This window comes from Lathamus discolor, chromosome Z, assembly GCF_037157495.1.
Source record: "Lathamus discolor isolate bLatDis1 chromosome Z, bLatDis1.hap1, whole genome shotgun sequence".
Taxonomy (NCBI): Eukaryota; Metazoa; Chordata; class Aves; order Psittaciformes; family Psittacidae; genus Lathamus; species Lathamus discolor.
In genome coordinates, this window is record NC_088909.1 from 91210515 (window position 1) to 91235724 (window position 25210).

Consider the following 25210-nt stretch of genomic DNA (forward strand, 5'->3'; position numbering starts at 1 on the left):
GCAAATGAGCTTCTCATCCAGGCTGCAGGTACACCTGAGCACTCTGCTGATGTAAATTGGAACAAAAAGTGGAAGATTACAGTGCTCTGGCTAGGATGGCTTTTCTTTCGCAAGATATGAAAGGGTCAGTTTCAAGCCTTTGCATTAATGTTATTTTATCCAAGAGAACAGCTTCAGAAGGAGAAAGTGAAGTATATTAATTGCAAAATATCCAGTAGCTCTCCACAGAAGCTAAGAAACGTAAGCAGTGTAAGAAATGTAGCTGCCAGCAGATAAGCTTTTAGAGGCCTTTGTAGCACTTAAATACTGAGTTTGGTACCTAGAGCTAAAGTTACCTGATGAGCTGTGCATATTTGGACTTGGAAGGAAAAGCAGAATTTGCAAGACAGTGGAAAGACTAGAGAAAAGAAAAGATGAAGGAGCAAATTCAGAGGCAGAAAAGGCAGAAACACAATTTATTATCTGGGTTAAGAATGCTGTCAAAAATCCTTATATTTGCAACAGGTTTCACTTTTAATAGTATGCTAAAATTGGCAGCATGTAACAAGTATTAGGTAAATACTACCTGTGCCAAAGTGGGAGAAGCAGTCTTAAGATAACTGAACTGCATGTGACAGCTCAGCAGCCTCTCCGGGTTTTGTAACTGAGAGGGAACACAGCTTCAAGACTTTGCTTCAGCAACGAATAAAGAAAATAAATAGTCGTAGTTTTGCCTAGCAGAACACTTTGCATATTCAGCTTCAACCACATGCTCGTGCCCTCCTGAAGGCAATCTTAACAACCTCCCCTAACCCTTTAACACGCAAAGCCTGCTCTTAAAATTCGCCTTTTGCCATGTGCAATACCACTTCTTTCCAGTGGAGGGAAAACGTGTACGTCTATCCAACCTGTTTTTTTCCCTTTCTTCACACGTCTTTCAGCACAGCAGACCACAGCAATTTACCGACAGAAAAAGCATCAAGAAATCATGTTGACGCTAAGTAACCTATTTCATAATAACGCATACTAATTTGGGGAAAGTAAAATTGCGTGAGGGAAACGATATTCGCCTGCGAAGCCAATGCTTGTATGGCCAAGGGGTGACACAGGCCTGAGTATTGTCTGTGTATCCCAATTTTTCCTTCTTCTTTAACATCTAGCTCTATCGTTAAACACTAGGAATACTAACATGACTTGACTAGACTTTGCAGAAAAAGGTAGGAAGTAAGACACCTGAACGCAGGATCACATGCCCAATAAAATACTGTGGATGGGTAGGAGTGTACATAATCCATTAAATTAGACACTTGAGCACTGTTACCTTCATAATGCAATACCTATGTCAAGAAATGTTGCTCTGCACTTTTGCTGTTTTGAGGGTGTTCTGGTAAAGCATTCACCCTCATGTTGACATTGGAAAATAAGTATATTTTGCTGTTATTTCAAGACCTGAAATAAGGGATGTTCAGAGAGTGACACTGAAATTATTTATACAGTTACATGTGCTACGAGTCTTTGTATTAAATCAACTAGACTTTGATTTTTACCAGCAATATTCTTTGTGTGTGCCAGCAAGCAAATAATATTCAGAAATGTGCAACAAATCAAGGAAGTAATGAACTTCAGCATTTTTGCATGTTCAGAAAAGGACAAATGCAAAACTATTTCACGTTTCAAAACTTTCTCCCATACACACACTTCACTCTTCAACAGCTGTCTGTATGCAAACATCTAGATCAGAGGTCCTGGACTACAATTGCCTTCAAGGGTCTTAAAAATTAATTTATGTGCATTTGGGATGCTTCTGCTTGTGAGAAGAAAATTTTGGAGCTGGCTGTTGTCAGACAGCTATGGAGGGTGCCACTAGGTGTAGCTTCTCCATGCAGAAGGAGGGTCAAAGTAGCTCCTTGGCACTGGGGCATGCACCCCAATAACCTGTACTTTCTGAGTTAGTGTATGAGCCTCAGCTTCATGATGAGATAAAAACAGGCCCTGGCTCTCTGCGGTGGTGGAGTTGCTTAGGCATAGGTGGGAAAGCTCCTTTCCATCCTCATGTGCAGCAACAGACACTTAGTGGGGCTGCTCATACCGGCCATAGCATTGATCATCTGTCAGAACTGCCGTTGCTCCACACGCAGGAATAGCAGAGTCCGGAAAGCACACCTTGTGCGGAGGCTGCCCCTCGCCGAGCTCCTCCGTCACGCAGTGAGGAGCACAGCGGCCACCGCACCTGCGGGGCAATCCAAAGGCGCCCGGCCACCTGCCCCAGGGCTCGGGCGCGATTCAGACCCATCCTGCGGAGCTCCTGCGCTTCCACCGCCGCCGCCACCGCACAGCAGAGCCGGACCGAGCACTGTAAAGCGCAGCCTGACCAGCCCCAGCTGCCTCGGGCCACCCGGGGGCTGGGCCAGTGCGGGCGGAGCAGGGCTCCGGTAGGGGCCGTCCCGCAGCGCCGGGGCGGAGCCGCCGTCTGCAATATAAGGGACGAGTCGGGGCGCTGCTCGGCGTTGGGAGAGCGTCAGGAGTGCGTCGGGAGTCGGGGGTGCGGAGCTAGGGCAGGGCAGAGCAAGTCGGGCAGGACGGGCAAAGCCGGCGAGGCGCGGGGATGGAGCTGCTGAGGACTATAGCTTACCCGCCGGGCGGCGGCAGCGGCGGCGCTAAGTGTTGCGAGGCGGCCGTGGGCAGAGCGGGCGGCGGCGAGTCGCGAAGAAAGAAGGCGGACGAACAGCCGCACCAGCACGGCCATCCCGCCGCTGAGGTCTCCCGGATTATAACCGACCCCACGACGGGGAAGCGCTATTGCCGCGGCAAGGTGCTCGGAAAGGTAATGGCCGCGGTGGACCGTGCCCTCCTCCCGGGCGGCGGCCTCGGTGTGCCCCGTTTTGGCCGCCCTCCCCGACGGAGCGCGGTGCGGCGGGGCCGCTTGCCTGGGTGGCGGGGTGCGCCGCGCTGCCGGCCCCAGCCTGGCTGCCGAGGAGTTTGCCCCCGCGCTGCCCCGTCGGGACGCAGCGGGTCCGGCTCATCTCCGCCCTCAATACAAGCGGAATTCTGCCTTGCAGTTCGGGCGAGGCCAGAGAAATGGCTTTGATGTTGCATGCGGGGCTGGCGTGGGGGGAGTGTGACAAGGAAGACCTTCAGATAGGCGATGAACCTAAGACCTTCGGTCTTTTACCGAATTGTCCAGTGCAAAGGAAGTTGTGCTCCTTGACTAATACGTGAGCTAGTGAATGACTAAGTGTGAGACTTCTTTCATACCTGCTATAATTGCCTTTTTCTCCTGTGTCTCTCTAGGGTGGATTCGCCAAGTGCTATGAGATGACAGATTTGACAACAAATAAAGTTTATGCTGCAAAAATCATTCCTCATAGCAGAGTAGCAAAACCTCATCAAAGGGAAAAGGTGTGTGTGCATGAATGATTATTTTTTTCTTTTTCTTTTTTTCTTTTTTTTTTTTCTTACCTCCCCCAGTTGTTTTTGTGTGCTGGATTGCCCAGCCCTTTTCCTGAAATGGTTCTGATACAATTGTCTGCTTAACCTTGTAGACACCAGGCTAACAATACTTTCTCCCTCCCTCTTGTCTCTTCAGATTGATAAAGAGATTGAGCTGCACAGAATGCTTAATCATAGACATGTTGTACAGTTTTACCACTACTTTGAAGACAGAGAGAATATTTACATTCTTCTGGAGTACTGCAGTAGAAGGGTGAGCATCAACTGGGAGAAATCCAGTATTTACTTACCTGGAATCCACAACTAATTTAAATGTGTGATGTGTAAAAGGTATTTTTTTTTTTTGTGGCTTCTTTAACTCTTGTTTCTCCATTTATTGATTTATCTTTGTTTAAGGTAAATCTTGTGTGTGAATATTCAGTGACGTTTCTGCCTTTGTTTTTCTTCTGCAGTCAATGGCTCACATCTTAAAAGCGAGGAAGGTATTGACAGAACCAGAAGTACGATACTACCTCAGGCAAATTGTGTCAGGGCTAAAGTATCTTCATGAACAGGAAATCTTGCACAGGGATCTTAAACTAGGTAAGTTCTGCACCTTGACTGCTTCAAAATACACTCCTGTAGCCCTGTTGACATTGTACCACTTTACACTTGTATGGTGATAGCTTAATTAATAGAATCAGCTCAGTCTGTCTTTACAGTGGAAACTTGGAGTGCTTAAAGGGTGACACTAAGCATTCATACTTAAAAAAATCTTGGCTAGCTTATGGCTTTGAACAAAGTATGACTCAGCACCTGTGGCAAATGCATTCCTACCTTGCAAGAAAAGGGCTAACTGGAATTTCTCTGTCTGCTAGGCAACTTCTTCATTAATGAGAACATGGAACTGAAACTGGGTGACTTTGGCTTGGCAGCTAGGCTGGAACCACTGGAGCACAGGAGGAGGTAAGAGCATCAGAAAGTATAACGTCTAGTAGTAAATGAAACTAAATTAATTTAAAAAAATGAGAAATCCCATTCCATAGCAAAAAATACTTGCTTCTGGGATCAAGATTTCCCGTTCTAGAAAACAGGCTGCTGTGCTTTGATTTCTGCTTTCCTCTGAGCATTTGAATAATAGTAAATGCCAGAGGCAGTTTACCTGACTTGACGAATAATGCAGACATGAGTCTGCTGTTCCTGTATCATGAAGACACCATGAAACACGTCTGCACTATTAATGTTCATACAGCTCTTTTTAGGAGTCTCCAAGCTCTTGTCTGAACTTGAGAGGAAAAACTGCTCTATGAAAAGTAGCTTCTCTCCACTTTCTATCTGAAATACTTACCAGCTCTATGGCCTCTTTGATTTGCAGAACAATATGTGGGACACCAAATTACCTCTCTCCAGAAGTCCTCAACAAACAAGGGCATGGCTGTGAATCTGACATCTGGGCCTTAGGCTGTGTAATGTAAGTACTTCTCTGCTTTTGAAATTACATATTTCTGTCACGAGCTTAGGCTTCTAGGAGTTCAAAGGGGATGCAGTACTGCATCAGTTTGCAGCACTTGTGTGTGTAGCCGAAGTGCAGAAATTCTCCTGAAACAGACAAAGCTTTTTCTGTAGTTGTAGAAAAGTATTATGCATATGTAAAATAGATAAAATTGGTTTCCTTTGCTTTTCAATAGGTATACAATGCTCTTGGGAAGACCTCCGTTTGAGACCACAAATCTTAAAGAAACATACAGATGTATAAGGGAAGCAAGATACAGCCTGCCTTCATCTCTCTTGGCACCTGCAAAACATTTAATAGCTAGTATGTTGTCAAAAAATCCTGAAGATCGGCCCAGCTTAGATGAGATAATTCGACATGAATTTTTCTTACAGGTTTGTGCTGCTTAGTGTTCTGGATGAAAAAATATTCACCCCAAAAATACAGTCACCTAAAAAGAATATTTTTTCATATATCTTTTCCACAGGGCTTTACACCTGATAGACTTTCTGCCAGCTGTTGTCACACAGTTCCCGATTTCCATTTGTCAAGTCCTGCTAAAAATTTCTTCAAAAAGGCAGCTGCTGCTCTCTTTGGTGGTAAAAAGGATAAAGCTAAATACTTCGATACACATAGTAAGTGAATTGTAGCTGTGCTTGAAACTTATCTCTATGCCGTCGATGTCATGCTAGTAATGTACAGCTATGACATAGCAATGAAGTGCTCGTATTTCTCAGAGCTTCTCTGGGTTAGTTTCAACACCTTTATCAATAAGTATAGGTGTCAGCCTGCAACCTGCACCGGCTTACATAATTAAGTGCTTCTTTTTGCATGTTGACCATCTGTTAGTCTGTAATGCCTTTTAAAGTGTAGTCTTTTACCAGTCTGTATAATGACACTGCTGTTCTCAGAAGCTATGGCAGGTTTGGAAGAAGCTACTGGAGGGAGACTATGTACTTTGTGCAACTAATTTGTTAGGCTTTCTGTAGTTGAACAGCACTTGCAGATGTAGCAAAGTTTTCTTTTTCATGTATTACAGACAGACTACCTAAAGAAGATGAAGAAATCTACAAGCTCAGACATGATTTGAAGAAGACATCGATAACCCAGCAGCCCCACAAACACAGGACAGATGAGGTAAACGCAAGCGTAGTTCAATTCAAATCCAATAACAGTTGGGTGGAGTAGCTATAATTAAATTATATTTGACTTGGATATCAGAGCTGGGGCTGTACATAGCATAATCAAGCTTAAATGATTAGCAGAGTTGCTTTAAGAGGGCTTAACCAAGCTTCACCAAGGAATGGTAGCCTTTGTATGGAGACTATCAATTTTGGCTTTTGAGTAATTATAGTATCTGCCTAGATTGCATTGTTGTCTGTGTGGTAACTTGTCTGTCAGGTGCTCTTTCCCAATATTAGAAATACAAGGCTTCAGTTCATGGTTAACTAGGGCTTCTTAAAGACAAAATTGCTGAGACCTAACTCTTACCATCTGGTGTTCAGACCTGCACACAGCTGTTCTCTTGCTAGGACAGGAGAGCAGAGAACTGATTACTAGTGTGTAAGATGCAAATTGAAGATCTAAAGAATGGAAAGACTTGGTGTGTTTCTTTAAGCTCAGCTTCTTGAAACTCAGTCAAACAGCCGCTCTTTGTGCTTGCTGGAAACATTAATACCAGTTTCCCTGGTATTTTTAATTTGTTGAGAAACAGGAGAGCCATGCAAAACTTGTGCATAAGTCTTGGCTTGTGTTATGTTTGATGTTTACATGTCTGACATCTCTTCCAGGAGATCCAGCCTCTTACCACAACATTAGCAAAGCCGGGAGCATTGCCAGAAACTAAGCAGATTGGAGACTCTATTCGAATGATAGTCAGAGGAACTCTGGGAAGCTGCAGCAGTAGCAGTGAATGTAAGTGCAGCAAAATGTAATCTCCAATTCTAAATCCTGCCTTTACTTTACTTCATGTCTCAGACTTAGTGGCTTTAAATAAACAGCTGCTTTCCTTCTGACCCCCTATTTTGATGTGGTGGATTTTAGAGCTAATTCTTTAGAAGAATTAAAACTGGGAAGCCATAAAGGCTAAAATTCTTAAAATTACAGTCTAGATAACTGGAAGGTTTAGAATGAAAGCCTGTCTGTATGCTCTTGTCACTCTAATAGTCCTTCTCTTTCAGGCCTGGAAGACAGTACCATGGGAAGTGTTGCTGATACAGTCGCAAGGGTATTGCGGGGATGTCTGGAGAACATGCCAGAAGCAGACAGCATTCCCAAAGAACAGCTGACAACATCGTTCCAATGGGTTACAAAATGGGTGGATTACTCTAACAAGTATGGCTTCGGGTATCAGCTGTCAGATCACACTGTTGGTGTCCTTTTCAACAATGGGGCACACATGAGCCTTCTGCCAGACAAAAAGTAAGAATGCTTACAAAACTGACAACTTGTCTAAGGAGACTTAAACATGAAATGCTTTTATGTCATCTCTAACTCCTTACTCTATTTCTCCTCTTACAGGACAGTCCACTACTATGCTGAGCTAGGCCAGTGCTCTGTCTTCTCAGCCGCAGAGGCTCCTGAACAGTTCATTAGCCAAGTAACTGTACTGAAGTATTTCTCTCACTATATGGAAGAGAACCTCATGGATGTAAGTTCAGCACCTTCTGGATCCTGAACTGTAAAAATACACTAAGTGTGATCTAAATGCTTAACACAATGTCTGTTTCCTTACCTAGGGAGGAGATTTGCCGAGCCTAACTGATGTACGCAGACCCAGGCTTTATCTCTTACAGTGGCTTAAATCTGATAAAGCATTAATGATGCTCTTCAATGATGGCACGTTTCAAGTAAGTTTGATACTAGCACGGGCTAAAATGTTTTAGAATACTTTATTGCAATAAAACTAGATAAGTGCCAGAAACTGAGGAGAAAGTATGCAAACAAACTTTCTTCTTTTACAGGTGAACTTCTATCATGATCACACAAAAATTATCATTTGTAATCAGAGTGAGGAGTATCTCCTTACCTACATCAATGAAGAGAGGATATCCACAACGTTTCGTCTGACAACTCTTCTGGTTTCTGGATGCTCATTGGAACTAAAACACAGGATGGAATATGCTCTGAACATGCTGCTTCAGCGATGTAACTGAAGGGACTGACTCATTAAACCAAATGGACCTTCTTGTTCACTGTGAAATCTACAGTGGGGATATTGGAGCAACTAGTATGATGATGATGGATGTGTGGTGGTACGAAAACTTGACTATCATAGTGTGCTGGGCACACATCTATTAGACAGAAGCCTAAACCTACTGTTGGACTAAGATGGTGTGACAAGGAGTTTTTTGGACCATAGTTTTCCTTGCTTCGTGTTTGTTAAAGATATTTTTGACTTGAACTCTGAGCAGAGTGTGACTGCTTGCTCTGTAGGAGAGCATTTCTGGTGGAGTTAAACTGTGAATATGCATCTGGAAAGGGAGGGACGGGGATATCCATTATTGTGGAATAGCTGTAATAAGCAGCTTCTGGCTGCTTAACTGTGAACTATGGCCATACTATCTTTTTTCCCTTGTTTTTCGAAAACTCCCACACTTGTGGCTGGCAAAGTGCATTCCTCGTTAATTTTTTTATTTATTACAGCCTAAAGTGAAATATTTATTACACACCTTTCTGGTTTTTTTCTTAATTTTTTTTTTTTTAGTACCTTGGCATTTTAAATAAAGACAATGGAAATCCTGAAGCATCATGCTCCACTCTTTTTTACAGTACAACTTAACCTGCTTTGCTTTTCATTACCAAAAATCTGCAGGTCTCCCTTCCTTATGCCATTTTTGAAAAGTCTGCTACGGGTCAGGATGTGAATGATAGTCTCTAACATGGAGCAGTCTGTCTGTGTCTATGCACACTTGTAGTCACAAGCACCAATCTGCTGCTGCTAATTATAGTAGCAACCCTAAACAAACTGCTGATGGAACCTATGGCATAATATGTAGGCCTCTATTCTTGGTTATTGTCCTAGGGGTTAAAAACAAAAGTATGGATCTTTTCAAGATACTACATTCCAGAATTGATATTGATGTCTTACACTGACTGAATAGAATTCCTTGTTTTGGGTTGGGACTTGGTGGACAGTAACTACAATAACTAGCTGTATTAGCTTCCTTCTTTTACTTGCCATAGAAACCCTGCTCATATGCACATGGGGATTGAAGTATTCTGACACCTCAATGGTAGAATGAATTGTCCATGCCTATTGCTGCCCTCTGTTGTGCTTTATTGTATGTGTCTTTCTACCCTTGATTAAATGGTAACCCCAGTGAAGTAAAATCAAAATGGTGAGAAGATTAAAGGCTGACTTAGTATTAATTTGGGCTTCTTCTACCAAGTTGATAGTAACACTTGTGGTCACCTAATGCTAAGACCAAACACCATTTATGGTGTTGCCATAAATCCTCCATAAAGCAGTTCAGAATAGCTGAAGGCACCATAGGAATGGCCTGCTGCTTAGTGCAATCCCACTGCTACTAAATATACAATTATTAGAGCAATTGTTTTCCTAAACTGAAGGAAATGCTATTTGTCAGTTAAACTTTACAAAAAGATGGAACTATTGAGGAATCAACTCAGGGCAGGGGGAGGAATGTGTTCTTGTGGGCTGGGCTTGTTTTCAGATATGTAGCACCTGGACCCACATAAACACGGAAGTCTTCAAGCAACTGTTCTGATGCAGCAGCAAGTACTTCAATTGCTCCTTTGGATTAATCTTTTTATAACTGAATTAGGTCTGTTCAGAAAGACACACCTCAATTGCTATCATTGTTTCAATCAAGACAGCTGAATGCAAGGAGCAGACAGTCAATAGAAATATAAAGTGCAGACTAAACAAAGTACAGATGTCAACCCAAAATAGTGAGCAGAGGAGGTATCACTGGCTTGCTTCCTCTTGCAGCAAGTGTGTATAAATGTGATTGTTTTGCTTGTATCGAATACCATGCATTAGGTAATATTTATTTACTTCTCAAGTCTAGACAGGAATACCTAATTGAGTTCTTCAGATAGGTTCATTAATGTAACTCTAGGCAGTTCAGTGAAGTTAAATACATACTTGCTATTGTGAGCAGAATTCAGCTTCCCAGCTGTCTGCTTTCTTCAAGACGGAATGATTGATTTTATTCCTTGGAGGCCATGACTTGCCTTATTCTCCTGCACACATACAGCCACTATTAAGCCTTTTTCTCTGATAAAGTAAGATCTTACTTTTTGTTTATGACACCAGTAAACATGCAGTTCATGTGCGTTTGAAATGCAAAAATTACTTGAACTATAGTACTTCTTCAAATGGAAAAACAGCTCTTCCTTTGAGCGTCTGTGTGCTAGAGAAAGTATGAACTTTCAGCTGTTTCTTTGAGCACCAGAATTACCTTTTGATGGCTAAAATTCTGTCTAGTATAAGCAAATAAACTGACTTCAAGTGCAGGATGTTTAACAATGGATGTAAAGGTTCCAAATCCAAATGCTGTAGGATGCTAGTTGGTTGTGGACAGTTGTAATGCACCTCATGCAAATACAGTTAAGGGACTTAGTTATTTGTATGCAATACATATATGGGGAACTAGGATGCTTGGAGCTTTCTAAATCTATCTTTCTGGTTAGTGCTATGTATCCTAACCTCACTTTTTATTGTCATATTGCAAAATGAGAGAGGTGTTTAGATCAGGTTAATCTGAAATATCTATTTCAAAGTACATTAACTTTGCCCTAGTTCCTCAGCCCAAGGAGGGAAAGCTGCTTTAAAATTTGTAATAGAAGAACTTGCATCAGGAACAAAGGTTCTGAAATTCTTTCCCAGGGTGGATCCTGTCTTAAATAAGACACAGTAGTGCTCTAATTGACCTTCTTTACCAATCACATAACACCCCTTTTGTAATTCTGCATATAGGAAGATTAATATTAGAAAAGTACTCCTCCACTTTATATAACAAATGTCTTGCCTTCTCTTGCAAGAAAAATATATGGTCTGAATTTTATGCTTGTCAGACAGTGATTCTAATCTTTTATGTTGAAAACAACGGCAAACACAGCATAAGTGTTTAGTTTGGGAGTATGTGTTCTTGAATGAAAATGTGGAGATTAAACGATTAGGTGAAAGTTGGCACAAAGGTTTCTCAGGTATTGCTGGTGGACACAGGAAATAACATTGCCAAGAAAAAAAACATTCTTGTACTCTTCAAAACATCTTTATAAAATCTTAAAATACATTTTTGCAAATATACATGGGTACTTGAACAGGCCAGTGTGCTAACCTGCCAGTAGCAAACAAGTCAAGTAAACCATTCAAACAGGTCATGCTTCAATGTTAATGTAATGTATTACCCAGTGATGCCACTAGTCACTCAAGTGTTCTAGGGCATTCAGTAATCATTCCATTTCATTAAATCACCTCATGTACCATATATGAGAAAAAAGAGTTAAGGTTATATTGCAACATTCAACAAACTTTCTGATATTGTCCAGCTTACTCAGGAAACTAGAAAAAAATTCAGTCACTTTGAAACGATGTTATTTCTACTGAAAATAGATTGGAGAATGATCTTTCAGCTGCCCATGTGTTACTGCCTGATTAGATGGATTTCAAATGTGAATGTAAATTCTAAAAAAACCCCAACCAAACAAAAAAAAAATGATATGTTCTAATAGTTAATTATGAACTTCCAACTAGATGCATACCTAAGGAATCAACCAGAATTATGCGTGTCTTTGGTCTAGTAACATCAATAGTGGCAGACACATGCTTCATTGAATTGCCACAGTGTTAGACCACTATACACAATTTAAGAGGTTAAGCTCCATTTAAGTATACAGCATTGGAAACAAATATTATGGTTTATCAGTGTTTGGAAATTAGTATAGTAGAATATGAAAATTTAGCCTCTGGGATTTATCCGTGTAAATTATTTTCAGCATAGAAACAAAATTGATTTGAAAGATTCTGTTATACTGACAGATTTGGGCTAAGTTTGAACCCGTTGCTCTTTTTTTCCTACTGCAATAATGGGGAAAAAGCTACATTTTGCATTGTCCGTGTCATGTATATGTGATCTGAATAGAAGTAAGGTATTGTCTTCATTGACCCTTTTCTTCTCTTTCCTACTTCGTATTTGAAGAAACACATTGAATTGCCATGAAGGAAACATTAAAGAGTTGATTAAATCAATAATACCTTACACAGAGGCATTATGATACTCAACTGGCCCATATAAGGAGTTACTGAACACTTTTTAGTCAGAGATTAAAAAACAGTAAAGTACTTTACCTAAGAATTCTGAGTGAAAGAACTGAATGAATTCCCCAGGACTGCGACAGAATGTAGTATTGCCTTATTTTGTGGCAGGCCAGAAATGCTTACTCACCCACTCCCAGTTAAGTTTCAAACGCTGATTTCACAGCTACATGCATTAGAATCAAATTAATAGGCATACTCTGACAATTCATAGAATTTTGACATACATGAAAATTTCTTCTCTTAAAAGTAACCTCTATAATTTATAAAACTTATGGTGGTAAGGTTTTTTCCCTCATTTACTAGAAATAAAACTGTTGAAAAGTTCTAAGGAGATTTAGGGGTTTGGGTCGGCATTCTCTGGAAGAGGGAAAGTGGCACAGCTTTTTACGTGGGATTCTGGCTCCAGTGAATGAAGACTACTGGTTCTGACTGGGAGGAGAAGGGGGAAGTATAGTGCACTATAAAGTAAGCTGCAGCAGAGGAGGATAGTTAATGGGAGTGGAAGAAAGGAAGCAAGGTTATGCCATCAAAGCAAGTTTAATCTTCTAAGGAAAAAAGGCAATTTGCTTATCGTCTTCAAGGCCAGCTTCTCATGCGTGCCATCACATTTTACTGCATCACATGCAGTAAAAAATGCATGAGAGGTACAGTAAGTAGACAGAACTGGAAAGGCTGGACTTTTTAGTACAGAGAATCCAAGGCAGCTGAGACAAGCTCATGGTAATTTAAATGCTTTTTATTATATATTAGCACAGGCCGCAACAGTTGTGTATGATGTTTTACATAGAGAATGAAAAAGGTTAGCCCACGATTCTGTGATTTTCAGATGTCCTGATCTCTGTTAGTCCTGAGCACCTATAGAAATGAAATTGGATGGTCTCTGCTTACAGTTGAGATTAAGTACCTCGTAAGAGGATGCAGGGCATGATAGTGTCAGGCAGGGGTTATAGAAAGGGGAATGTACGCAGAGTGATTATAGGATTATTCAGTAGTGTATGATGCTGTTTCTGTCTCTCTAAGCATTTACAGAGAGTTTCTCATCCTCACATCTGATCATCTCCACATCATGTCAGTTCCTTCTTGTTATTGTTAATTATAAATAATTAGAAGGCTAGCTTGGGAGGGTGAGTCACGGCACAAGAGGGTATGTGGGAACGTGTGGGTTTTCAGAGGGGTTCTGGAAAAAGTGAGAGAGCTTATAACACCAGGAGGAAGGGAAGGTGCTGGAGAGCCATGACTCAGGGGAGGGAGCCCTGGGAAGGGAACATGGGGGAAGGCCTGGAGATCCTGGGAGGCAGAGGCACCCGTTCTGAACCCTCCCCCAGAGCAAGCACGTTGCGAAGGAAGTGGAGGCAGGGAGAAAAGAGACAGCCAGGTGAGACGCTTGGTGTGCCAGCAGCAGGCCAGTGCGAGCAGCAGGCCCGGAGGCCTGCTTTCAGCCATCTTTGCCGCATATATGAGGGTCATTGCAGCACTGGGGAGGGGAAGAAGAGAGGGGTCTTTGGAGGAGTAAACTATAGTGAATAAAAGCCGCAGAGGAATAGACCCATTATCAGTCACTGAAAGGGAAGGAGTGGGTGGGAGCTTATATATTTGGAGGAGGGGAGTGAACTCGGGCATCTCCTAAGTTAGTATCAAAGAAAGCTGTTAAGAGTTGGTACTGTAATGGGAGATGACAGCCAGCCAGCACTCTGTGCTGGTGATAAAAGCAGTCATGGACCAGATGGGAAATACTGGGGGAAGAAAGCGTTGTGACCAGAGAAAAGACAGCAACAGGAATCGAGAAAAGAAAAGGGAACTGGTCAAGTGGAGAAGTTCAAAGTCCTGGAAAAATTAGAATCTTTTCACATTAAATGGAGCTGAGAACAGAAGGGAGATACTTGAAGTTACTTATTATTAGCTTTTCCACATGTGCTTGTAGGAGAGCTGAGAGAGTAGTGTTGAAGTGGGTTAAGTGGAGGATTAGCAGTGTGAAAGTGAAGGCAGTAGACACAGTCAGTGTGCTGTCAGGAGGAGATGGGAGTCAAGCAGGACAGGCAAAAGCAGGAGGTGCACAGGGAGAGTGAATTCCCCTCCACGTAATGGAGAAGGTGCCATGTCAGGAGGCAGCACACTTATTACACACAATATGCATCTCTGAGGAAATTAAAGGTGAAGTAAGTGTTTAGAAAATTTTCACATTCTCAGTAAAACAAAGGATTAACAATGATCCAGTTAGATTAGAGGTGCTAGCACTGTGGACCAGTATTGCAAGACAATGCATTACTTCTCTGAGTCACTGGTTTCGTTCTCACATGGGCCTTTATTAACTGCAAATCTTTACCTCCTGATGGTTGCCTCATGTGAAATGAGTTGGTGGCTCATTCCTGTTCATACTGAGAAGGTATCCACATTACAAAAATCACCGCTAATTACAAGCCATTTGCACTAATTGGTATCCTTGCTAGAAGTCTTCAGAGGGAAGAAGGCAAATGACTAAACAACAGGCATAGCAACTAAAACACCATGAAGCTGAGCTCCTGACTGGTCACAGACTATGTGGGGTGGGGGACCAGGGATATGGTGGTTTTTGCCTGAGGTACATGGAATAGGAGTGGCCTTTTTAGAGCTAACCACTGATTTTCTGAGGCTAAGCTTTTAGCAGTGATTTGTGACTTTTGTATGATGTACCTGTTCCATAATGCTACTTTCAATGGAAAGAGCTTTCTGTCTTCAAGTACTTTACCATGTTTTATTTTCTGTCTTTCTGGTTGTTGCTGCTTTCATTTGATTGCTCATCATCTGCATAAATGGGAAAGTAAATAATTTCAATTTTCTAATTTATATATAATTTAATGTCTTTATAATAGATTGTTTCTTTTGCCTCAGGTTTCCCATTTCAGATTGTTTCAGGTGTAGAAGTACAACAAAAAGTCATTGTAACCATCCATCCATCCTTTAACAAGTAAAATGAAGAAGAAAAGACTAAGCTGCTTGTCTCCTGTTTTACAAATGTAACTGGAGAAGTGGGGGGAAAACCAAACACACTAAGTAACAGCAACAGCATATATACCACACAGCTGGAGACCTAATGTTTCCTGTGTATCTAGGTATCACAAATTTGACATACAGAGCTCAGATAATCTGAAATATTTGGAACAGACAAACAGAAAGGCAGTTTGTGGGATAAATAGATTTCAGGGAGGTGTGTGGACACTGGAAATACAGTTACCCGGAGAGAGTAACAACTTGGGAACGTGAACGGGGGCCTTGCCCAAAATGAGAGTCTGTAGCATCCTTGTCTCTGTGACTCACAGTGTGGTTCCCCTTCTTGAATGTTATATCCACCCAGCTCGTACCTGGAGTGCTGAAGGTCCCTTTGGGAATCTGTTTAGTAATTAGGAGCTATTCTACAGGGCTTGCCACTTCACAAATTCTTCCTGGATACTAACACACTGCTATATACAACAAGCTTGACAGACAAGGGGGATTAGTATGTCCATTTTGCAAAAGTAAGACAGAGCTCAGAAGGAATTTATCAGTTTGAAATCATTCTCCAGTGTTTCTCAAATGTTCAGATATCTTAATGGTATCAATTGCTCCTTCTTTTGCTCAATGTTTCTTCCAATCTGGTCCTGAGGTCTCAAAGTAGAAACTTGGAGGATGAGGAATTTGAGAATAGCGATGTCCTTGCTTTTGGGGGATTAAAAGAAAAATGCAGTCAAACCAATGAAAAGGTCCTGTAGACAGACATGGAATTTTCTAATTAACCCCAGTTCTTTCCACAAGCATTGGAATTATGCTGTGGATTTACTGAAACCATGGTCTGAGAAAAACAAACTGTGATCCTTTAATCATGGGATCAGTTTATGTTGTATAAACAACCTTTGTTCTACCATTTCCTAAGGTAGAGTATTGGGCATTGTAATTGTAATTATGTTCAGTAGCAGAGGTTTATAAATGCTGGGGTTTAACCCATTTGGACTCTGCAAATTAGAAGATGGAGGAAAATGTCATCAGTGTATTTTCTGCCATTTAAAGGACCTTTAGACATTTCATTAAATTAATTCTCTCTTTGATAGCCAACAGAAAGAGCATTTTCATATTTTTAATTTCAATAATGCTTATAAAAGGCTTTCTGAGTTCACTTGAGAGAAGGGATCAGTTATTCAATATTTTCTAGCAGTGAACAGATGTAAAAAACTCATAAAACTGCAAGTCTTTTAAATTTCATGCTTTCAAGAATTCTTACAGTGTAAGTTATTAGCAGGCACAGAGAACAAGTAAAATGACTCTACCTAATGTTATGTATGGGTGAGTAAATCCATAACATGGTTTTAAGTTAAATTTAGAAGAAACCTTTCAGTATTTCAGGTACTACACAGCAAATTGCAGCACAGGTTTTACTTCTTTTCTGAATAAAGCAATGAAGAAACGTAAAGGAGTCTTGTAATTTTCTCTGAATTTCACTTACTGCTCTCATTGTAAAAAAGATATTCTTTTTCTTATTCTATGATAAACGCTTCCCAACAATGAAGGAATAGATGCTCCTTATTGCTTTAGGTGCTTCTTATGGGTAAATCATGTTCACCTGCATTACATTAGCAGTTCCACTGATACCAGGAGAACTGCAGTGAGAAAGGGAAGCTGTATTTGTTTCCAGTGATCTCATTAGCTAAGGGCCTGAGGTAGCAGACCTTTTGGAATGTGGCTAGTGGGGACGATTTCTATGGGTGGTTAAGTACCTTTCTGAAGAGAAGGGACATCGTTTCTCCTGGGGGACTTACTGAGCAGCTGCCACCAGTGGCTGCTCTCCTCTGCATAAACCCTTCTGCTTTGAGGAAATCATCTTCTTCTTCAAGGAAAAGCCCAGGGAGCTGAGTTAGTATCTCCTATTGCAGCAGTGTGAACTAATTATAGACACAGAATAATTATTGAGTAACATGGTGGTGAGGAATGACAGGAGGAACAACAATAAGGTTATGTGGACACTTGGCAAGGGACGGTGCTTGGTATAGTGCAGTTAAGGGGGTTTGTTTGTTGTTCTATTCTAATTAGGGCGTACGTCCCATTTGTTGATGTTATTAAGGTATTGTGAAAGGAGTGTGTCTGGAGAATGGACTTAAGAGAATTCAAGACAGTGAACTTGCAGAACAAGTCAGGATAGGCACTCTGTGCAGAGGGCATGATGCAGAGAAAACACAGAGACAGGTGTTGGACCAAGATACAGAGACTGCTGGCACTGGCAAAGTAGGAGACATAGGCCATTGGGTCACACACCTAGGTAACAGAACACAGCAAAGTGATGATATGGCCTGATCTGACACCACTAAGATCCATTAAAACCTAAAACCATTAACCTGAATACGAAGCTTGACCAAGTTCAGAGACGTGATTTTTGAGAAAATGTCTCTACAGGCTGAAGCAGATGGGCCTTTTACTCTAAGCTGGTCAGTAGCAAACATCTGGTCCTTATAGCTCTTAACCCAAATACACCCTGAAATAGGACATCTTGGGTATATCTGCTATATGGCTTGTGGACGGAGCTGGCTTACACTCAGTCTGCTTGGAATGGGCAGTGGAGATCACACCTACTGTGTCCATCTGTGTAAACATACTGATTCTGCCACTAACTCTGAAATCTTCAGTTCCGGATCTAGAGTGTTTTCACACAGTGTTTGAATTTGCAACAAATGGGCAATTCTAAACACGTCCTCTGAAGTGTGAATTTGCATTCATGCGTACCACCTGGGAGCACACTTCAATGGATGTGCTGCCCCTCACTCCCCTGCCAGTAGCACAGCTTGAATATGCATTGAGTGTGCTCTGGAACAAACATTCAAAGGCTGCCTTGTGAAAAGCTGTTTTTTGAGCCCAATGCTTGTGGTTGAGTATGTGACCCTCAGGAGAGATGCAAAACTTGCCTTCTCCAGTGAGGTAGAAGAGTTGCCTTTTTTGAGCTATGGAAGTCTTTCTCATGAATGCTCCTAGTTTTTACCAGCCCTCCTAATCTTTGATTTTTTTTTTCTTGGTATGAATAGCTGATGTGGAGAGCTTCCAAACTCAAATAGACAATAGTCCAGAATTCCTGGTAAGAAGTTTTGTCTGATAAGTTCATATTCAGGTACAAATTCCAGGTAAGTTCAGTTTCCTTTTTCTGCTGGTTCCTGTGCTAGGTCTTCTGACTGTCTTTTCAAAGCCTTCTGAGATATTTTGCTGTTTCCAATATCAAAGCACAAGTTAGGTGGAAGTTAGTCTATATGAACATGGCTCCATTTCCTTTTTCTGCCAAAGGAATGTTATCTTATTAAGACAACTTAAGAAAGGTGGTTTAAAAATTGGAAATTTTCTTTTTATATCAGAGCTGCTAAACATTTACAAGTGTTCAAGTGTGAGTCAATATGAACCTACATATGCTACAGTATATGCACATCAAGTGTGACTCTTTGGATTTATAGTATGGGAAGCATAGCTAACTCTGGAAACTCTGGATCAGTTTGACCTGCTTCAGTTAGGGAAACACTGGGTATTAAACACTGGGAAAAGTAGTCAGTTATTGAAGAAATATTAGTAAAGTCCTCTTGCTTGTGCCTTTTTCTTTTTTTTTTTTTTACGTGTGTGTGTGTGGTTGTTGTTTTACATATATATATACTAAGTAAGACCTAATAATTTAATACTGGGCATACTGTTACTGAGTAGGACAACCTGACAAGCATGGCTGACATCCCATCTTTTCTGTGCTTCTTTATCAGCGGCTTTCCTTGCTGTCTCAATTGATTCTTACTTTGGTGCTCTTTAGTCTTTGCAGCTTGCCTACAAACGGATCACACACGTTTGGTGTGAATGCACATGCCTTTGGCTTCCCCTTTATTTGACTTCGCTAGGGTTCCTCAGAAAGCACAGGGTTTTTTTTGCCAGCCACACAGTTTTATTCTTTACTCTGGTTTGCTAGTATTGGAAGTAGTGCCAGTGCAGATCACAAGTTAAACAATCTTTTCCTGCCGTATGTGGCTTATAAATACTATATACTTCAATATATAAAATTATAATACTACAACTAAAACGTCATTAATTACAGAAAAAGTGATGTCACTCAGAGCTGAATTTTAGAACTCTTGAATGTAAGCATTTCATCCAGGTTAAAAAGAAAATATGTTTTTCAGGAGTGGGTGAGCATTTCTGGTTCCTGTACGGAGCCTCATTAAACAAAGTTGAGACACTCCAATTCATTATTGCCTCTTGAAAATCTAAGAATGTTTTCATTGTGTTACCAGATGATTTAACACTTCTTTTAACATGTTGTCGGCTTATCTGCAGCTACTCAGCTAGAAGACTCATTAGTTTTCACATGCTAAATATTTCCCATTTTCTTTTTGTGGTTTACACCTCTATTTTTGGAATTTTGTATTGAAATTGCTCACACTAAAATTCACTTAGCTACTTCTTCTCAGTTTTTATTCTCTCTCACAAAATATAATGTCATTTCTTTTTTGTTTACCCCATGAAAGAGCAAGAATTAATGCGACACTGAAAAATAAAATGTCCTATTCATCTTCTATTTGTGTGAATCTATGAAAGTAGGATATATCTGGAAGGGGGGGGGGGGGGGAAGGGGAAGGAGAGGTGTCAGTTCCCTGGTGCTCTATGGCCAAATAAAACTGAACAGTTAAATTCTGATACATTCCTCTTCTTGAGGTTTGTCAATTTTGATTAGGATTGCTTGGCCATTTCCTGGGTGTGGAGACTGTGATGAATTCTGTGACCTTTTAATATCCTTTGTAGGTAATTTAGGGAAGTTAATATAGAGGAATAGTGAAGAACTCTTGCAGAATGAACGAGGTGCCTTAGGTAGAAGACTGCCTACAGTGGGAGCACAATGCCCCCTCACTTTCCTTCAAACTATTTGGTTTGGGTTTTGTTTGTTGGGGCTTTTTGTTTTGCTTTGGTTTGATTTTTTGTTTGGTTTTTTGTTTGTTTGTTTGTTTTGTGGATTTTGTTTGTTTCTTTGTTTTTGTTTGGGGTTTTGTTGTAGTTTTTTGTTTGTTTGCTTTTTAGACTTGTTTTATTGTAGATAGCATTACCCAAATAAAACCTGGGTGAGTACTTTGCACGCCAGTGCAAGCTTCCTAGGTATGTATGGACAGTCAGATGGTTAATTCACAGCTTAAATTGAAGTTTGAGCATGTGCTCAGCAATATAGCCAATTTGTATGAGGAACCAAGCTGTGGTAGTATAATAGTGAAGAAGAAAGTTGAGGCATTTTAAAATTAGTTGACAAGATTGTGGCTGAAAGGGAACACAGCACTTGCAGATACACCCTGTGAGGCTAGGGTGATATGCCCTGGGTGCCACGCCTCACTTCCCAGCCCCATGATGGCAGTTCTCAGATCTTTTCCCTGCTGTGCCAGTACTCCGAGGACATGCGAAGAATTTCTTGCTGGACCCTGTTCATGCATCCCGTTAACTCACAGTTGTCTGATTGTAGAGGATTGCTCCCACTTGGAAATAGATTCTTACATATTCTCATTGGACACGAAGGCAACCACAGGGTAATTTTTTCATTTTTTTTTTCCAGATAGGAAGGTAATTGTAGGAATACTTCAGATTATTTCCCAACATAGGCAATATATATGATATTAGTAGTGTAAAGAAGTGTTTTTAGACTTGAGGTCTGATACAGTCTGTTTTTCTGGAAGAGGAAGTTGTAACGCAAGAATAATTCTCATACAGATTTGAAAGTACCAAGGGATTTCTGTAGGAATTCAGTAAACATCATGGCTCACATCTCAATGATTTTATGGGACTTTGCCTTTAGATCCCTCATAAACTGTTCTTTATTTGGTGTTTTCTTACATTCAGGCTCTTTAGAAACTTCCTTTAAGTTCACACAGAAACATACTGGCTGCATCAGACCACTTAAAATTACTAACTGCTCTGCAATGACCTGGGACACTAATCTAGTATAAGAAGTGTAAGTTGTGGTTAACGTGGCACTATCAAGTAAGCTTTCTTTATGTGATGGTGGTAAGCAAGGTTCATAACACAAGCTTTTGCAGGCTTGAAGTACTTTTAAAGTAATACTAGACATTAATGTTATCTTTTTGGTGTTTATATGCAAATCTGTCTGAGATTCATGGGTGAGAAAGCAAAACCTTTCTTCACTGTGCAAGGTTCCATTAAGAAAACAATGTCAGGAATGAACAGTTGCTTTTCTAATTTATATAAATACTCGAAGTCTAAGGTGTCAGAACAATGCAATAATTTTCATTTATTTTTATACAACAGATTCATAGGGCAAGGCTCCAAAGGTCTTTCTTCTGTTGCCCAACCAGAAATGAATGTATTTCCATGCATGTGAGCTTCATAGGAATGCTGCTTCTAACTATGGACCACTGCAGTGGTAAACCCCTCCTTACTATCCAGTTCTTCAGCCACTTCGCAGTCTACTTGTCCAAAATTCCCCCTCAATTTTGCTATAAATGTTCTGTGGAAAACCACACCAAAGCCTTGCCAAGACCATGATAAACAACATCCGCTACTCACTTCATCCAGAGCCAGTCATTTCTACAGAGATGGCGCTCGGGTTGGTCAAGTGTTATTTTCCTTCAACAGATCCATGGTGGACCCTCCCAGTATGTTGAACAAGGACATAATCCCACAGTGAATTGTAAAACCACCTACAGGAGACCTGCATAAATGTTCCTGGACTGCGGCCAGCATGGTTTCTTTCCCCTCCTGCGAGTCAGGTAATGTAACATGTATGTTATCCCTCCAGTGGACAAGAAATAGTCTCTACTCTCTGGCATGCCTCCTCAACCATCTCTAGTTACAGACTCTTCCAGGATTTTTAGGTTTGGAGAACACATTTCATTATGCTACAGTGTTATTAAGAAGAGGTTTTGCTACTGTGCAGAAGTAACAGCTTATCCAATCCCTACTATTACCTGGAAATCCTTCCTGCTGATGAGGAATAAAATAATTTTTAGAAAGTGAAAGAAAGTCTTCCTTCAGTGTGTACAAAGTTAGCAGATGAAGTCAGAAGATAAACTTGTGATAGATGTAACTTTCAGCATCTCTGGTGTTGGAATGATGGTCAACAGTCTGGTCTTTCTTAGCTCTGTGAATTACTGGCACAGCGAGGGAAGCCTATGGCAGTTATGGGAGAAAGGCAGCTGCAGGCAACTGCCTCAAAGTGAGGTTTCAGACCTCTCAATCTTTAAAAATACACAGCCACCACATCAATACAGACTGGGGATGTTGTCCAGGTTCTTCAGAAGTATAAATCTTAACACTTGTCCTTCTTGGCATTTCTTGTTGTTAAGTTCGTCAAGTTTCTATGCCTCATTGTGCAGAACTTTTTGGAGGTGTCTTGTCCTCGTGCTTACCCTGGGAATGTGGATCCCACTTCTGGTAAACAGCTAAGTGTTAAATACTCAGTGCTCAGTATTTTAACACTTCAAACTGTTTCAGAGTTGTCACCTTCAGACTTCTTTGGAAGTTTCTTGCTGATTAAGCTTTTTGAAGCAACTAAAAAATTGCATGTAATTTTTAAATTTTAGTGGTTCAAGCCTGAAATAAACATTCACTGCATGATCAGAATATTAATTTTGCCTGCTTGCTACTGACTTTTAAGCCTCTTGCCATAGAGTAAGGCTTGATATTTATTTTACTTAGTACTTAGAAGTAATAAAGTCAGGAATTTCAAAGCCATTTTATAAGCACTGCTTTGAGTTTTATAAAAAGCATAGCACTCATAAACCAAGGATGTTATGTGATATATTTCCAAGGTCAAATCTACTGTAAATTCATATTGTCTTTGAAGATACAGATGGTTCTGATGTAATTTCAGGTATATGCATGTGTTATTCAACAGCCTGGGTCTTTTGGAATGATCATGCTGTACAAATTAACATTCTCCAACAGTAATGCTGCAAACACATTGATTATTTTCTTGCTAAAACCCATGATTTTTTTTGTTTTCTACTGAAGTACAGTTATTCATTAGGTAAGTGTAAGCCACCTCATGTTTTATTTCACCTTTTTAGAGCAGACTTACACATCTGACAGTTCTCCTGTGCCAAACCAACATCAGCACAAATAATGAAAATTGTCACAATAAGGTAACTTTTTACAGCAGCAACACCAATATGATACCTTTCCACCCTCCCTGATCCATTTTACACTGTCTTCTTCACCATTTATAGCCATAGTTGCAATCTAAATGAATATTACACGTTATCAAATGGAAGGCCTTTTTTAATTTCTTACATTATAGAAGATAACCCCTCTTCTGATGCAAAGTGGTGCAAATCAAGTGAAAGGAGGCCATAGAAAAAGGGAAAACATTTAAAGAACAAGACTAGGATTACTCCTTCAATATTTTTTACTAACATTAGTCCAAACTGTGAAATATTTCTTAGATAAGTATCACAGTTAATTTATTCCCCTTAGCCTGGGCTCTCGCAGGTGAATAGACAGAAAGCAACATGGTTCTTTCAGTCAACTGATGCTATTCTGAATAGTTTATAAATTACAAAAGGGGAAAAAAATCCTGATTTTATTAAATACCCCATGTTTTCAGGAACTGGTACTGGAAAGAAGTTGTTAGAAAACGCTGTAGAGAGGTAGACTATGAACAGAATATACCCTATTTATCTGATGTGTAGGGATGGAAAGGTGGCCAGAAGGGTCTGAAGCAGGGTTAGAAGGAGAAGAAAAAATAACTACTCTGAAAATGTAATTGCTTTTCTGCAGAGGCATTGAGAAAACACCAATTTACATGTATATGTAAACTCAACATAGCACCATGGCAAAGGTTTTCATTGAAGTGAAGAAGTCCTGTGTTTGAAAATTTCCTGTGAGAATTTAATTTCATTTGCATTCTTTTATGCATGGTTAATGAGTATTCGATCTTATTTTAAAGTATAATGATAAACATGCCAATTCACTTTTTTTTCTCCCCCAAAATAATTGAAAATCTTATTGCAGTCTTCTGGGCTAATATAATGTGTATATCTAATACACAAGTTCATGCACTCTTTTATTTAAACAACACAGTCTGGACACTGCTCATTTGGAGTGAATCCAGCGTGGCACACATCAGATCCTTTATCTTTCTAGTGCTGCACTGGGCACGGTTCCTGGCTGGTTGCAGTGGGATGTCAGCCCCTTTACAACGTAAAACAGTAGGTGAAGCCCTGGTGGAAAAACCCCAATAAGGTTACTGCATAGAAGGTATAGAACAGCTGGGGCAACTCTATGCCAACTCATCTAGCAGCTGCTAGCAAGAGAAGCATCTTGAAGGTACCCACAAGATGGTGTGATCTAGGCTGGGGGCTGTAATGCTACAGTTCTGTGCCGCTACTTCCAGTCTGTTGGATGCTGTGGGAACGGACCACAAAAGCAGCCTAGTAGCTGTTATGTTTGACACTGGTTTATGAGCTGACTTCTGGTCGCTTGCCAGAATGAAGGAACAAAGAAAAAATGCAACAAACCCAACCAACCAAACAAAAAATTAATTCTATCTCAGGGATAACATAGACCTCTAATTTCAGATCTTTTCAGAATGGTACTAAAGGGAGAGGAGAAATTAAGTGCCTTTTCTGTGACCAAGGCTGACAGAATAATTCACCTGGCTTCTTTACCTCAGGATTAACTGTCTCTAGTCTATTCTTCTGGTTTCTTCTTTCTGTTCTTAAAGCAATATAACAAATCTGAAGTAATACTTTCTTTGTCTCATATGCTCAGGGATAAATTAGCTGCTCTAGATGAACACTGGGCAATTAACTAGTTTATTTAATTTTGTGTGTTGTATTTTTAAATTGATGTTTGATAATTAGTTTTGAAAGAATGCTTTTGTAAGATACACTTCAAACCATATCTGATTTGCACATAATACACATATGGTGTCCCTGCTATATATTTCAAACACCCGATGGGGATGGATTTGTTTTCTTTAACTTCTGTTCAGCAGTACACTGTGACTTTTTTCCTCATTGTATTGAACTGTCTAAAAATATCTTTAATCATTTTTTTTCCTTATT

At 40.4% G+C, this 25210-nt stretch overlaps 1 protein-coding gene across 1 annotated transcript; it reads left to right on the plus strand.

Annotated features, from left to right (window-relative positions):
• Positions 1 to 2496: 2496 nt before the first annotated feature.
• On the plus strand, positions 2497 to 8640 carry PLK2 (polo like kinase 2). Its single transcript, XM_065662936.1, has 14 exons — positions 2497 to 2803; positions 3271 to 3378; positions 3566 to 3682; positions 3882 to 4011; positions 4287 to 4374; positions 4784 to 4879; positions 5097 to 5295; positions 5388 to 5535; positions 5940 to 6037; positions 6691 to 6814; positions 7081 to 7321; positions 7421 to 7550; positions 7639 to 7749; positions 7864 to 8640. The coding sequence occupies exons 1-14, from the start codon at positions 2585 to 2587 to the stop codon at positions 8053 to 8055; spliced, it is 2001 nt and encodes a 666-aa protein (XP_065519008.1). The 5' UTR covers positions 2497 to 2584; the 3' UTR covers positions 8056 to 8640.
• Positions 8641 to 25210: the final 16570 nt, after the last annotated feature.